This window comes from Scyliorhinus torazame, chromosome 6, assembly GCF_047496885.1.
Source record: "Scyliorhinus torazame isolate Kashiwa2021f chromosome 6, sScyTor2.1, whole genome shotgun sequence".
NCBI lineage: Eukaryota > Metazoa > Chordata > Chondrichthyes > Carcharhiniformes > Scyliorhinidae > Scyliorhinus > Scyliorhinus torazame.
Window position 1 is genome coordinate 164,309,925 of NC_092712.1, and position 15,597 is coordinate 164,325,521.

At 46.8% G+C, this 15,597-nt stretch overlaps 1 protein-coding gene across 1 annotated transcript in view; it reads left to right on the forward strand.

The window, feature by feature from the left end:
- casd1 (CAS1 domain containing 1) overlaps window positions 1-15,597 on the forward strand; it is a 179,347-nt gene that overhangs the window by 150,671 nt on the left and 13,079 nt on the right. The window contains exons 15-16 of the mRNA XM_072509039.1: window positions 14,351-14,452; window positions 15,257-15,397. Coding sequence (XP_072365140.1) covers window positions 14,351-14,452; window positions 15,257-15,397 — 243 coding nt within the window. The remainder of the gene's footprint in view (window positions 1-14,350; window positions 14,453-15,256; window positions 15,398-15,597) is intronic.

A 15,597-nucleotide genomic window follows, 5' to 3' on the forward strand; every position in this document is an offset into this window, starting at 1 on the left:
GGGGTCCGAAATCACAGTTCCCGCATATTCCACCCCTATCGGCACCGCCCGACTCGCCACAAAACAATCGATTCCAGAGTACACCTTGTACACATGCGTGAAGAAGGAATACTCCCTCCCTCTGTGATTCCTGAATCTCCACGGATCACCATCCCCTTTCTGTTCATAAACCCTCCCAGCTGTCTCGCCACCCTCGATCTTCCCATCCACTTGGGGATCGACCTGTCCACCCTCAGCTTCATCACAAAATTAAAATCCCCTCCCATGATCAGCTGGTGCAAATCCAAGTCTGGAATCGCCCCTAGTACCCTCTTTGCAAACCCCACGTCGTCCCACCAAGGAGCATGAATATTGACCAATACCACCAGCGTCCCCTCTAACACCCCACTCACTATCACCCCACCTCCCTCCCCAGATCTCATACCTCCTTGGCTCCCACAAATCTGGTTTCTTGCTCTACAGAATGGCCACCCCCCTCTACTTCAAACCCCGAGTGCAATATTTGTCCCACCCATATCTTCCTCAGCCTAACCTGATCCTTCACCCGGAGATGCGATTCCTGCAAGAAAATCATCTCCGCTCTCAAACTCTTCAGATGTGCAAAAACCCGGGACCTCTTGACCGGTCCATTTAACCCATGGACATTCTATGTATGTCACAATTCTTAGTGGAGACTTGCACCTCTTCTCCGCCCCCCTGGACCTGGCCAGCACTCGTGGCCTCCTCCTCCAGCACACTCCCACTTACTAGCATTGCTTGCTAACATGGTGACTCCTGCCCGAAGGCTCAACACCTCGAACCAAATCTGTCGTCAATACAACATTGCTGTGGCCTTGTTGAACCCCACATGCCTCCGCGCCAATGTGCTGGTAAATCTGGACTCGATTACCCTCCCACTCACATACACACTTTGCCTTGGTCCACCTCAAGATCATCTCCTTGTCCAAAAAATGTGTGCATCCGCACAATCACCGCCTGCGGCAACTCGCCTGCTCCGCTTCTGCCTCAAGGATCTCTGGGGCCTTGTCCAACAGCACCTCCTCCACCAACCTGGTCAACATCCTTGACACACACTGCGTGGCGCTCGTTCCCTCCACGCCTTGGCAGCCCCACAATCCGCAAGTTCTGTCGTCTGGACCTGTTCGCCTGCTTCTCCACCTTCAAACGCAGTGATTTGCATAGACCCCCAGGATCCCCACCTTCACAGACACGATATGATCACTCTGGTCGGTCACGACGTTTTCCACTTCATGTATCGTCGACCCTTGCGCTTTGAGGCACTTTTCCACCCAATCCAGCAATCCGCGAAGAGGTGCCACTGCTCTCCCAATCGCCTTTGACCAGTCATTGTACATCTCCTTCCTCTGCTGTTGAAATTCCTCCTCGAAGAAGCTCATCAATTGCTCCATCTGAGGCTTTCCCACTGATGACAACCCTTCCCCCTCCGCCATTCTCACCATTGGTGCTGCGTCACAGGCCTCCTCCAGCACTTTAGCCAGGTCCTTCACTGTCTTCTGCCGGGTCTGATAGCCAGTAAACATGCCATTCCAGGGGAGAACGTCTCCCACACTTTCCACTCCACTTTTCTACTGAAACTACCCAACTAACGGGTAAAAAAAATGCCAACCCCAACAGCTTCAAGCCGGAGCTGCTCTGTGCGCAACCACTCACTCCATGGCCGCCACCAGAAGTCCCTGCATCTGCCTTCCTAACTGCCAACTGAACATGCATATTCACCTGAAGAGACTCCTGAACTAAGTTCCTTTTATGCTTCAGATTTCCAAAGCCTTTTCCCATTTAGAAAATAGTCTAAGCCTATATTCTTCCTCCCAAAGTGCATAACCTCACACTATTCCACATTGTATTCCATCTGCCATTTCTTTGCCCACTCTCCTATCCTGTCTAAGTCCTTCCGCAGCCTCTTTTCTTCCTCAACACTACCTGTCCCTCTACATATCTTTGAATCACCTGCAAACTGAGCAACAATGCCCTCAGTTCCTTCTTCCAGATCATTAAATATTATTATTATAATAGTTGTGGTGCCAACACTGACCCCTGAGGCACACCACTAGTCACTGGCTGCCTTCCTGAAAAATACCTCTTTATCCCCACTCTCTGCCTTCTGCCAGTCAGTCAATCTTGTATCTATGCCAGTACCTTGCCCTAACACCATGTGGATCTTCTTTATTTAGCATCTTATTTATTTATCAAACATCTTATTTAGCAGCCTCTTGTACAGCCCCTTGTGAAAGGCCTTCTGGAAATCCAAACAGATCACGTCCATCGGCTCTCCTTTGTTTAACTTTCTCGTGTCCTCCTCAAAAACTTCTAACAGATTTGTCAGGCATGACCTTCCCTTAACAAAGCCTTGCTGACTCAGCCCTATTTTACCATGCACTTCCAAGTATGCTGCAATCTCATCCTTGATAATGGACTCTAAAATCTCACCATCGGCCGAAGTCAGGCTATAACCGGCTTATAATTTCCTGTCTTCTGCCTCCCTCCCCTCTTAATAGGGATGTTACATTAGCCACTTTCCAGTCCTCCGGGACCCTCCTGCCTCCGGTGATTCCAGAAAAGTCATCATCAGTGCCTCCACTATCTCCTCCACTATCTCCTTCAGGATACTGGGGTGTAGTCCATCTGGCCCAGTTGATCTTTTCCACCTTCAGGCCTTTCAGTTTCCCCAACACTCACCTCTGCCCCCCTTGAAATTCTGGTATGCCACCGGTGTCTTCCACCGTGAAGGCTGATGCAAAGTACCTACTAAGTTCCTCTGTCATTTCTTTGTCCCTATTACTACTTCTCTAGCCTCATTTTCCAGTGGTCCAGTTCTTGCCTCTCACTGAACTTTTATATATCGAAAAAAGCTCTTGCAATCTTTTATATTTTTAGCGAACTTACACCAATTTCATCATCTCCCCCCTTTTCCTTTTTTAGTTGTCCTCAGCTTGTTTTTAAAGGCTTCCCAATCCTCTGACTTCCCACTTATCCTCGTCATCTGGTATGCTTTTTCTTTTGTTTTTTTTTTACTGTCCCTGACTTCCCTTGTCAGCCATGGTTGCCTCGACTTTCTATTGTGCCTCCTGAATAACCTCCAAAAACTCCTCCAGTTGTTCCACTGTCTTCCCTTCTCTGGGCAGCTGGTCCCTCATGTCTTTGCAATTACATGATTAAGTAATCGAAGTTTGGCGGGAAGCAGAAGTACAACCTCGTATAGAGGAGCTGTATTTGGATCTGTAAATACACAAGAATGGTTTTTACAAATTACAGACTAAAGTACCTTTCTTCGGAAAATAGGCAAACCCTAATGAAACACCATCCAGACCCTGAACCCAAGGTGAAACAGCACATTGCAGAATTCTCTTAAGAGTTTGGAAGCATGAGAGATGAAACAAAATACTTAAAGGGATAGAATGGGTAGATGCAGGTAAGAGGTTTCCCCTGGTTGGGGAGTCTAGAACTAGGGGACACTAGGGGACATCAAAACAAGGGGAAGACATTTTCAACAAGCTGAGGAGAAATGTATTTTACTCTGGGTTGTGAATCTTTGGCATTCTCCATCTCGGAGAGCTATGGAAGCTCAGTCATTGGAAAGGATGTTCCAGCCTCTCTCTGGCGGGACCCACCGCAAGTAATGTGGCGAGTTAGCTAAAGGTCCATTGACTTGCGGCAGAAGGGTGATCCCGGAGGCTACAGGGCTGGGAAATCCCAGCCATTGAGTATGTTTAAAGCAAGTGATATACCAAAGACATAAATGGATGTTTGATAATGTGGGAAAAATGTGCTACGTCTGTGAGTCAGGTTATTTTTAAGGAAACATCCCTTTTTGCTGGCTATCTGTGCCTAGTTTTCACCACCTGTATAGAATTCCTGGCACAATGTAAATGCTATGAAGGACAGGATTGAATCCAGCAAGTGTTGGGTTTTCAAACCAAGATGAAGAGAGTTTTCATAAATGCTTTTATCATGAAACCAGTTCAACTTCAAGGACTAAGAAAATTCTGGAAGAATGTGTTTTATAAATGACACTGTCCCTTAAAGGGTTAATGTAAAGACTGGTCACTTCTGTTCCTGGAAAAGTCAGCATTTTATAAGAAAAGATCATTTGTTTTAAAGAGGTTGGAATCCTCTTCATCCAGGCAGACTGTTTAGAAAAGAATCGCATGGTTGTTTATGGCTTTGCAATAAACAGGCATCAAAGTGTTTTGTAAAACTGATGGACTGTTTTTGCTTTGGGGGGAAACGGGAAGGTTCAACTGCTTGGTGAAGAAGAACCTGGGCATTGAGTGATTATTCTGAGATTAATAGGTAAAGAATATTTTTGGCTGTGTAGCTAGCTGGAGAAATCATTTATGTATGTTGTGACCCATGGAGTGTGGAACTATGGATAGACAGTCCACTTCTCCTAAGAGTTTAAAGTATTGTATACCGACAGTAAATTGGACACAAATTATTGTGTAGAAATTTGGTCAGTTTGAAGGAGTTGCCATTAAATATGTTTTGACTTTGTTATTACCACACTTTTCCAATGAGTGGTAATAATATACATATTGCATGATTAAATCTGTTTCAATGCAAGGAGTGTCAGGAATAAGGGAGATGAACTTAGAGCATGTATCAGTACATGGAACTACGATGTTGTGGCCATTACGGAGACATGGATTTCACAGGGGCAGGAATGGTTGTTAGATGTTCCGGGGTTTAGATGTTTTAAGAGGAATAGGGAGGGAGGTAAAAGAGGAGGGGGAGTAGCACTGTTAATTAGGGAGTGCTTCACAGCTGCAGAAAAGGAGGTAGTTGAGGGTTTGTCTACTGAGTCAGTATGGGTGGAAGTCAGGAACAAGAAAGGAGCAGTGACTTTATTGGGAGTTTTCTATAGACACCCCAATAGCAGCAGAGAGATGGAGGAACAGATTGGGCAAAATCTTGGAATGGTGCAGAAGAAACATTGTCATGGGTGACTTCAACTTCCCTAATATTGATTGGAACCTCCTTAGTGCAAATGGTTTAATGGTTTGGATGGAGCAGATTTTGTCAGGTGTGTACAGGAAGGATTCCTGACTCAATATATAGATAGGCAGACCAGGGGGGAGGCCATATTGGATTTGGCGCTTGACAACGAACCAGCCCAGGTGTCAGATGTTTCAGTGGGAGAGCATTTCGGTGACAATGACCACAACTCCTTGACCTTTACCATTGCCATGGAGAGGGATAGGAACAGACAGTATGGGAAGGTATTTAATGGGCAGAAAGGTAATTATACTGCTAATAGACGGGAGCTGAGGAGCATAAAGTGGGAAAAGTTGTTCTTGGGGAAATGCACAACAGTAATGTGGGGGTTGTTTAAGGAGCACTTGCTGCGAGTGCTGGATAGTTTTGTCCCACTGAGACGACGAAGGAATGGTAAGGTGAAGGAGCCCTGGATGACGAGAGAAGTGGAGCGTCTAGTCAAGAGGAAGAAGGAAGCTTACGTGAGGTTGAGGAAGCAAGGCTCTAGAGGGTTACAAGGTAGCCAGGAAGGAACTCAAAAATGGACTTGGGAGAGCTAGAAGGGGGCATGAAAAAGCCCTGGCGAGAAGGATTAGGGAAACCCCAAGGCGTTCTACACTTAAGTGAGAAATAAGAGGATGATCAGAGTGAGAGTAGGGTCGATCAGGGATAGTGGAGGGAACTTGTGCCGAGAGTCTGAGGAGATAGGGGAGGCCCTAAATGAATATTTTGCTTCAATATTCACTAGAGAGAGGGACCTTGATGCTCAGGAGAACAGCGTGAACCAGGTTAATGGACTCGAACAGGTTGATATTAAAAAGGAGGATGTGCTGGAAATTTTGAAAAGCATCAAAATAGATAAGTCTCTGGGGCCTGATGGGATATATCCAAGGTTACTACGGGATGCGAGGGAGGAGATTGTTGCACCGTTGGCGATGATCTTTGCATCCTCACTCTCCACTGGAGTAGTACCGGATGATTGGAGGGAGGCAAATGTTGTTCCCCTGTTCAAGAAAGGGAATAGGGAAATCCCTGGGAATTACAGACCAGTCAGTCTTGACGTCTGTGGTGAGCAAAATATTGGAAAGGATTCTGAGAGATCGGATTTATGATTATTTAGAAAAACATAGTTTGATTAAAGAGAGTCAGCATGGCTTTGTGAGGGGCAGGTCATGCCTCACAAGCCTCATTGAATTCTTTGAGGATGTGATGAGACACATTGCTGAAGGTCAGGCAATGGATGTGGTGTATATAGATTTCAGTAAGGCATTTGATAAGGTTGCCCATTGTAGGCCCATTCAGAAAGTTAGGGGGCATGGGATACAGGGAAATTTGGCTGCCTGGATACCGAATTGGCTGGCCGAAAGAAGACAGTGAGTGGTAGTGGATGGAAATTATTCCGCCTGAAGGTCGGTGAACAGTGGTGTCCCGCAGGGATCTGTTCTGGGACCTTTTGATCTTTGTGGTTTTTATAAATGACTTGGATGGGGAAGTGGAAGGGTGGGTTAGTAAGTTTGCTGATGACACAAAGATTGGTGGAGTTGTAGATAAAGATTGGTGGTGTTGAGGGCTGTTGCAGGTTACAACAGGATATTGACCGGATGCAGAGCTGGGCTGAGATGTGACAGGTGGAGTTCAACCTAGATGAATGCAAAGTGATTCATTTTGGAAGGTCAAATTTGAATGCTGAATACAGGGTTAAAGGCGGGATTCTTGGAAGTGTGGAGGAACAGAGGGATCTTGGGGTCCATGTACATAGATCCCTCAAAGTTGCCACACAGATTGATAAGGTTGTTAAGAAGGCGTAAGGTATATTGGCTTTCATTAACAGGGGCATTGAGTTTAAGAGCCACGAGGTTTTGCTTCAGCTTTATAAAACCCTGGTTAGACCACACTTGGGATATTGTGTCCAGTTCAAGTTGCCTCATTATAGGAAGGATGTGGATGCTTTGGAGAGGGTGCAGAGGAGATTTACCAGAATGCTGCCTGGACTGGAAGGTATGTCTTATGAAGAAAGGTTGAGGGAGCTAGAGCTTTTCTTACTGGAGCAAAGAAGGAAGAGGGGTGACTTCATAAAGGTGTACATGGTGATGAGAGGCATGGATAGAGTGGATAGCCAGAGACTTTTCCCCAGGGCGGAAATGGCTGTCACGAGGGGACATAATTTTACGGTGACTGGAGGAAGGTATGGGGGAGATGCCAGGGGTAGGTTCTTTACTCCGAGAGTGGTGGTGCATGGAATGCACTGCCAGCAGAGGTGGTGGAGTCAGGGTCATTAGGGACATTTAAGCAACTCTTGGTCAGGCACATGGATAACAGTAAATTAAAGGGGTGTAGGTTAGGTTGATCTTAGATTAGGATAAATGGTCGGCACAAAATCGTGGGCCAAAGGGTCTGTACTGTCCTATGTTCTAAATCTCTGGGTTATTTCTTCAAATGCCAATGAAATAATAAATCAGGCCAATTTCAAAGAAAATATTTTAAAATCTCCTCATTTTGGAGAGCCACCCCCCACCATATGTCCTCTCCCCCCACTTGATCGCTTCACTCACTCACAAGACTCCCCCATTTTCAGGATTTTCTTCTTCGACTCAATCACATCTCTGATAGCAGCTTTAACATAATAAAATATCCAAAGGCGCTTCACAGTCACATCTGGAATTATAACGGTAACTGACGAGAAGCTTGGTCATCGATGAGTTTTAAAATCAATGATGCCCAAGAGACCAGAATTTGTGGAATAGGGATTAGAGGAGATTTCAGAGATCGGAAGGTGCAAGGCAGTGGGACCACAGTCCAAAGTTGGGAGAGCTGCATCACAGACTAGTCGAGCAACAGCCTAACATAATCATACTCTGAGAATCATACCTTACAATGTCCCAGGCATCACTATCACCATTCTTGGGTATGTCCTGTCTCACCGGCAGGACAGACCCAGCAGAGGTGGTGGATGATATATACAGTCGAGAGGGAGTTGCCCTGGGAGTCCTCAACATCGACTTGGACCCCATGAAGTCTCATGGTTTCAGGTTAATCAGGGGCAAGGAATCCTCCATGTTGAACACCGCTTAGAGGAAGCATTGAGGGTGGCAAGGGCACAGAACATGCTCTAGGTGGGGGGCTTCAATGCCCATCACCAAGAGTAGCTCAGTAGTACTACCACAGACCGAGCTGGCCAGAGCCTAAAGAACATAGCTGCTAGATTGAAACTGCAGCAGGTGGAGAGGGAACAAACAAGAGGGAAAAACATACTTGAACTCATCTCACCAATCTGCCTGCTATCGATGCATCTGCCCATGACAATATCGGTAGAAGTGGAGTCCTTGTGGAGACAAAGTCCCAACTTCACATTGAGGATACTCTCCATCATGTTGTGTGGCACTACCACTGTGCTAAATGGGATAGACTTGGAACAGATCGAGCAACTCAAGACTGGACATCCATGAGGCGCTGTGGGCAATCAGCAGCAGCAGAATTGTACTCAACCACATTCTACATCCTCATGGCCCGGCATATCCCCCACTCTCTCATTACCACCAAGCCAGGGGATCACCCTGGTTCAATGAAGAGTGCAGGAAAGCATGCCAGGGGCAACACCAGGCATACCTAAAAATGAGGTGTCAACCTGGTGAAGCTACAACACAGGACTACTTGTGTGCCAAACAGCATAAGCAACAAGCAATAGACAGCGCTAAGTGATTCCACAATAAACATATCAGATCTAAGCTCTGCAGTCCTGCCTCATCCAGCCATGAATTGTGGTGGACAATCAAACAACTCACTGGAAGAGGAGGCTCCACAAATATCCCCATCTTCAATGTGCAAAAGACAGGGCTGAGGCATTTGGAACAATCGTCAGCCAGAAGTGCCAAGTGGATGATCCATCTAGGTCTCCTCCGGATGTCACTCTTCAGCCAATGCCTCCGCACTGAGGACAGCAACCCTACTGAGTATGTGGCCCAGATGCTGGGAAAACTGGTTGGAGGGGAAATCTTCCCCAAACCCCCAGAAGCGGTTAGAGCCCACAGGTCACTCTGGCCAAAGCCCGAGACCGGGGAACAGCCACGGGCCATCATTGCAAAACTGCACTGTACCAAGACTGGAAGAAGATCTTAAACTGGGCAAGACATACACATTCCTGTAAATGGGAGGGACACTATTCTGGTGTGCCAGGATATTGAGGCAGACCTGGCCAAACGCTAGATGGAATTTAACAAAGCCAAGGCGTCTCGTTCTAAGAACAATGTGTGGTTTGGGATGTTGTACCTCGGCAAGCTCTGGGTGACTTTCGAGGGCAGTGAGTATTATTTTACCGCACCGTCGGAAGCAGATGAATTCATGCACAAGCATGGACTAAGAAGGCAACGATACCAGCATTGAACCAAACACCACATTGTATCGGTTAACGAAAAATGTAGAGACTATTTGGGTGGGACTGAATCGCGTCATCTTCAAATTTGACATTTATTCTCAGAAAGGAAAGGATGAAAGCAGTAAGACGAAGGAGGCGGTGAGGAGGAAAGCGGGTAAGGGCACTAGGTTGGGGGAGGTATAGATTGATCCCGTGGTGGGGGCGATGCCGCCATCATCACCACAATAGCAGGTGAGCTAACACAAGGAAGTATGAGCATATGGGGGGGGCTGCCGCAGCACATCTACGATGGGGAGAGAGTGAGAGGGCAAATGGAGGGAGAGAGACAGACCCAGTGGGAAAGTCGATGGGCGGGAGGGGGAAGAGCACTAGGCTGGCTACGACCGATTGCACATGGCGGCAAGGACTACAAAGGCACCGCAAACAGCCACTTTGGAGGGCCCTCAAACAAAGGGAGGGGGGAAACCTGAGGATCTAAAAGAAGGTCCTCCAAAGGAAAAGAAACATGGGCGGCCTGGCCCTACCAAACCTACTGTTCTACCACTGGGCAGCCACAGCAGAAAGAGTGAGGGGATGGGTGAAGGAACCGGGAGCAGAATGAGTGAAGATGGAGAAGAGTTCCTGCATAGGAACGTCCCTCCAAGCCCGGTTCACAACCACACTCTCATCCCCTGACCAAGCACTCAAGAAGCCCAGTGGTAATAGCCACGCTCCGGATGTGGTACCAGGTGAGGCAACACTTCGGCCTAACCGAAATGTCCACCATGGCCCATCTGCAACAACCACAGGTTTACTCCTGCAATAATGGACACTGCCTTCAAAAGGTGGAGATGGGCAGAGGGAACACTGACGGTTAGGGACATGTACACAGACGACAGAGTAACGACCCTGGGGAACTCACGGAGAGGTTCCAATTGCCAAATGGAAACGAGCTAAAACACATACAGGTCAAAAACCTCCTCAATAAGGAAACAACAATATATTCGCAGATACCCTTTCAAAGAATTCCTGGACGAAGGCGACGTTGGGAAAGGAAACGGGGGACCTGTACGGGCCACTGCTGGAGCAGGTACGCTCCCCCCTGGACAAGACCAGGGAAAAATGGGAGGAAGAACCAGCCAGCAAACAATAGAGTGGAGGGGGGAGACACAAGCGAGTCATGGGATAAAAATGGTAGGAAAGTGGGGGGGGGAAAGAGGGAAGGAGCGAGTGCGGCAGGGGGGGCAAAGTCACACAAGGAGTTAGAGAGGGACAAGGGACTAAACCTGTAGATAGACACCTGTAAATCTGCGCCCGGGCCAAACTGGGAACTGCAGCAAAGGTGCAGCGTTCAAAGGGAGGACCCAGCCACAGCAGGAGGGGAAGCAACTGTATCTGAATATCGGTACTGACATCTGTCTTTTTTACCTTTTATTTCTTGCTCATTTTTGTTATGTTTTGGGTTTTTTTTGGTCTGGTTGGCGTGGTGATGTACAGTGTAACATACAACATATGAGTTGTGAAACAAAATGTGAAAATCCAACAAAAATACTTCTTAAGGTTTGCATAAGGGAGACAAAGAAAGGTTGTTCCAACTTGCTGGTGGTGCAAGGATTAAGAGATACAGATTTTAAGATTTTGTGCAAGATAAGCAGCGGAATGTGAGGGGAAACTTTTTTAAGCAGCGAGTACCTGGACTACACCCCAGGGTCCTAAAAGAGATAGCTGAGGAAATTGTGGAGGCATTAGTGATGATCTTTCAGGACACACTGGAGGCAGGAAGCATCCCAAAAGACTGGAAAGTGGCTAATGTACCCACTATTTAAGAAGGGAGGGAGGCCCAGGCTTAGCCTGATTCAATTTAAGGTGCTACATAGAGCACACATAACGAGAGCAAGATTGAGCAGGTTCTTTGGAGTGGAGGACAAATGTGGGAGGTGTGGCGGGAGCCCGGCAAACCACGCACATATGTTTTGGGCGTGCCCGGCACTGGAAGGGTATTGGAAGGGAGTGACGGGAGTGATTTCGTGGGTGGTGAAGGCCCGGGTCAAACCAGGCTGGGGGTTCGCTCTATTTGGAGTTGCGGAAGAGCCGGGAGTGCAGGAGGCGAAAGAGGCCGACGTTGTGGCCTTTGTGTCCCTAGTAGCCCGGCGCAGGATCCTACTTGTGTGGAAGGAGGCGAAACCCCCCGGACTGGAGGCCTGGGTAAATGATATGGCGGGGTTCATTAAACTGGAGCAGATAAAGTTTGCCCTGAGAGGATCGGCTCAAGGGTTCACCAGGCGGTGGCAGCCATTTCTCGACTACCTAGGGGAACGTTAGAGGGAAGACAGATGAGCAGCAGCAGCAACCCAGGGGGGGGGGTTAGTTTAGTTTAGGTCAAAGATAAAGGGGTTTTGTTACTTGTGTATTGTTGTTGCGTTTGCTTTGTAAGAGGGGAAAAATTGTTGTTTGGGAAAAAAATTTCAATAAAACATATTTTTTAAAAAAAGAAGGGAGGGAGGCAGAGGACGGGAAATTATAGGCCGGTTAGCCTGACTTTGGTCATTGGTAAGATTTTAGGGTCCATTATTAAAGATGAAATCTAGGCGGCAATATACCAGGAGATGGAAGAAGAGGGGAAAGCGCTGGTAGAGGAGCTGTAGAGTAAATGGGAGGAGGAGATTGAGGAGGGGTTATGGGCTGATGCCCTAGGTAGGGTTAATTCCTCTTGTGTGCCAGGCTCAGCCTGATACAATTTAAGGTGGTTCACAGAGCGCACTTGACGGGGGCGAGGTTGAGTAGGTTCTTTGGCTTAGAGGACAGATGTGGAAGGTGCTCAGGGAGTCCGGCGAACCATGTCCATATGTTTTGGTCATGCCCGGCACTGGAGGGGTTCTGGAGAGGAGTGGCGGGAGCAATATCTCAGGTGGTGAAAGTCCGGGTCAAGCCAAGCTGGGGGCTAGCAATATTTGGAGTAGTGGACGAGCCGGGAGTGCAGGAGGCAAACGAGGCCGGTATTCTGGCCTTTGCGTCCCTAGTAGCCCGGCGAAGGATCTTTCTAATGTGGAAGGGGGTGAAGCCCCCCAGCGTGGAGGCCTGGATAAGCGACATGGCTGGGTTCATAAAGCTGGAGAGGATTAAGTTTGCCTTGAGAGGGTCTGCGCAAGGGTTCTACAGGCGGTGGCAACCGTTCCTAGACTATCTCGCGGAGCGTTAGAGGAAGGTCGGTCAGCAGCAGCAGCAACCTGTAGCGGGTGGGGGGGGGGGGCTGCTATGTGCGATTTCTTGCTATTTTGTTATGAGGGGGGGGGTTATTGTTTGTAAGGGTGAAAAATTGTGTTAAAAAACTTTAATAAATATTTTGTTTTAAAAAGATGAAATCTAGGAGTACTTGGAAGTGCATGGTAAAATAGGACTGAGTTAGCACGGCTTTGCCAAAGGGCGGTCGTGTCTGACAAATCTGTTAGTTTTTTGAGGAGGTAACGAGGTTAGACAAAGGAGAACCAATGGACGTGATTTATTTAGATTTCCAGAAGGCCTTTGACAAGGTGCCGCATTGGAGACTGTTAAATAAAAAGCCCATGGTGTTACAGGTAACATCCTGGCGTGGATAGGGGATTGGCTGACTGGCAGAAGGCGGAGAGTGGGGATAAAGGGGTCTTTTTCAGGATGGCAGCCGGTAACTAGTGGTGTGCCTCAGGGGACTGTGTTGGGACCACATCATTTCACAATGTACATTAATGATCTGGAAGAAGGTACTAAAGGCACTGTTGCTAAGTTTGCAGATGATACAAAGATCTGTAAAGGGCAGGTAATATTGAGGAAGCAAGGGGGCTGCAGAAGGACTTGGACAAGGAGAATGGACAATGAAGTGGCAAATGAAATACAATGTGGAAAAATGTGAGGTTATGCACTTTGGAAGGAGGAATTTAGGCATAGACTATTTTCTAAATGGGGAAATGCTTAGGAAATCAGAAGCACAAAGAGACTTTGGAGTCCTTGTTCACGATTCTCTTAAGGTTAATGTGGAGGTTCAGTCGGCAGTTAAGAAGGCAAATGCAATGTTAGCATTCATGTCAAGAGGAGGATGTACTTCTGAGGCTGTCTAAGGTTCTGGTCAGCCCCCATTTGGAGAATTGTGTGCAGTTTTGGGCCACGTATCTAAGGAAGGATGTGCTGGCCTTGGAAAGGATCCAGAGGAGGTTCACAAGGATGATCCCTGGAATGAAGAACTTGTCATATGAGGAACGTTTGAAGACTCTGGGTCTGTACTCGTTGGAGTTTAGAAGGATGAGAGGGGATCTTATTGAAACTTACAGGATACTGTGAGGCCTGGATAGAGTGGACGTGGAGAAGATGTTTCCACTTGTAGGAAATCTAGAACCAGAGGACACCATTGCAGACTAAAGGGACGATCCTTTAAAACTGGGATGAGAAGGAATTTCCTCAGCCAGAGGGTGGTGAATCTGTGGAACTCTTTACCGTAGAAGGCTGCGGAGGCCAAATCACTGAGTGTCTTTAAGACCGAGATAGGTAGGTTCTTAATTAATAAAGGGATCAGGGGTTATGGGGAGAAGGCAGGAGAATGGGATGAGAAAATATCAGCCATGATTGAATGGCGGAGGAGATTGGATGGGCCGAGTGGACTAATTCTGCTCCTATGTCTTATGGAATAGCAATGACTTGGAACCTGCTGCCTACCAAGGTGGTAGAAGCAGGGACGATTAATCATTTCAAAAAGAGATTGGATGGATACTTAAGGAAATTAAACTTTCAGCGCTCTGAGGATAGAGCAGTGGCATGGGACTGACTGGCTTTCTCTACAGAGAGTCAGCATGAACGCAGTGGGCCAAATGGCCTCCTGTGCTGTAATGACTCTTTATCTTTCAGCCAAACTTTGAGACACAGGATTTGTTCACCCAGCAAAGAGGGAGGTTTACATTAATTCCACCATGTGATTTCTCAGCTTAACCGCATAATACTGTGCTTAATCTCTAATTTATTTTTGTTTTTGTTTATTTTCAGAGTTATTTTGAAAATGCATTTTCAGTATGGCCAATTTCAACGCTATTTGAATGGCAGGGATCCCTTCATGAATGGTGGTTTCGATGGAAGTTAGATCGCTTTGTATGTAACCTTACATCAGTTGTCATATAATAAAACTCTTGTTAATTACTGCTGTGTTGAATGATATGAAAGTTAAAGGTTTAGTTTCTTTCAGCAACAAATTATTTGCATCAGATGCCTTTGTTTTCTCAACAAATAGTTATTACTCATTAGATTGAGTTGCTAAGATTAATGTGCACTTTGTCCTCTTCTGAAACGATCAAGTGCACCTTAAGGGGAGTTGTCATTTAAATAGATTTGATGATGAATAAGGATCAGAAGATTTTATATAAAGAGTTTCTGAATGTCAGATCACTCACTACAAGAGTTAACAGCTAGATACAAAGATCAATTTCCATCCAAAATGTGTCTTTATCTTCCAGAGCATTCTAAAATAATTTTTGCTATAGTCTGTACTTTGATTAAAATAGTTAGTGATATTGTGAAATTGGGCGGCATGGTAGCACAGTGGTTAGCACTGTCGCTTCACAGCTCCAGGGTCCCAGGTTCGATTCCCGGCCTGGGTCACTGTCTGTGTGGAGTCTGCACATTCTCCTCGTGTCTGCATGGATTTCCTCCGGGAGCTCCGGTTTCCTCCCACAATCCAAAGACGTGCAGGTTAGGTGGATTGGCCATGTTAAATTGCCCTTAGTGTCCAAAAGGGCTGGGTGGGGTTACTGGGTTTCGGCTATTGGGTGGGGTGCGGGCTTAAGTGGGGTTCTCTTTCCAAGGGCCGGTGCAGCCTCGATGGGCCAAATGGCCTCCTGCACTGTAAATTCCATGTCTGTGTCTATAACTTTTTAATGTTCTTCTGTTTTCACACAGGCAGTTCTCCATGGTATGGTTTTTGCTTTGCTTTATGGTGCACTAAAGAAGGGTCATCTGCTTTCTGAAGGCAAAGGAGAGACATTGTTTGCACCTAGGTTGTCGTCTTTCTTACTTTTTACATCAGTGGTTGTATTTTTGGTGAGTCTGATAAATTATAATTAATAATAATTAATAATCTTTATTAGTGCCATGTGTAGTCTTACATTAACACTGCAATGAAGTAACTGTGAAAATCCCTTAGTCACAACACTCTGGCGCCTTTCGGGTACACCGAGGGAGAATTCAGAATGTCCAAATCACCTAACGGCACGTCTTTCGGGACTTGTGGGAGGAAACCG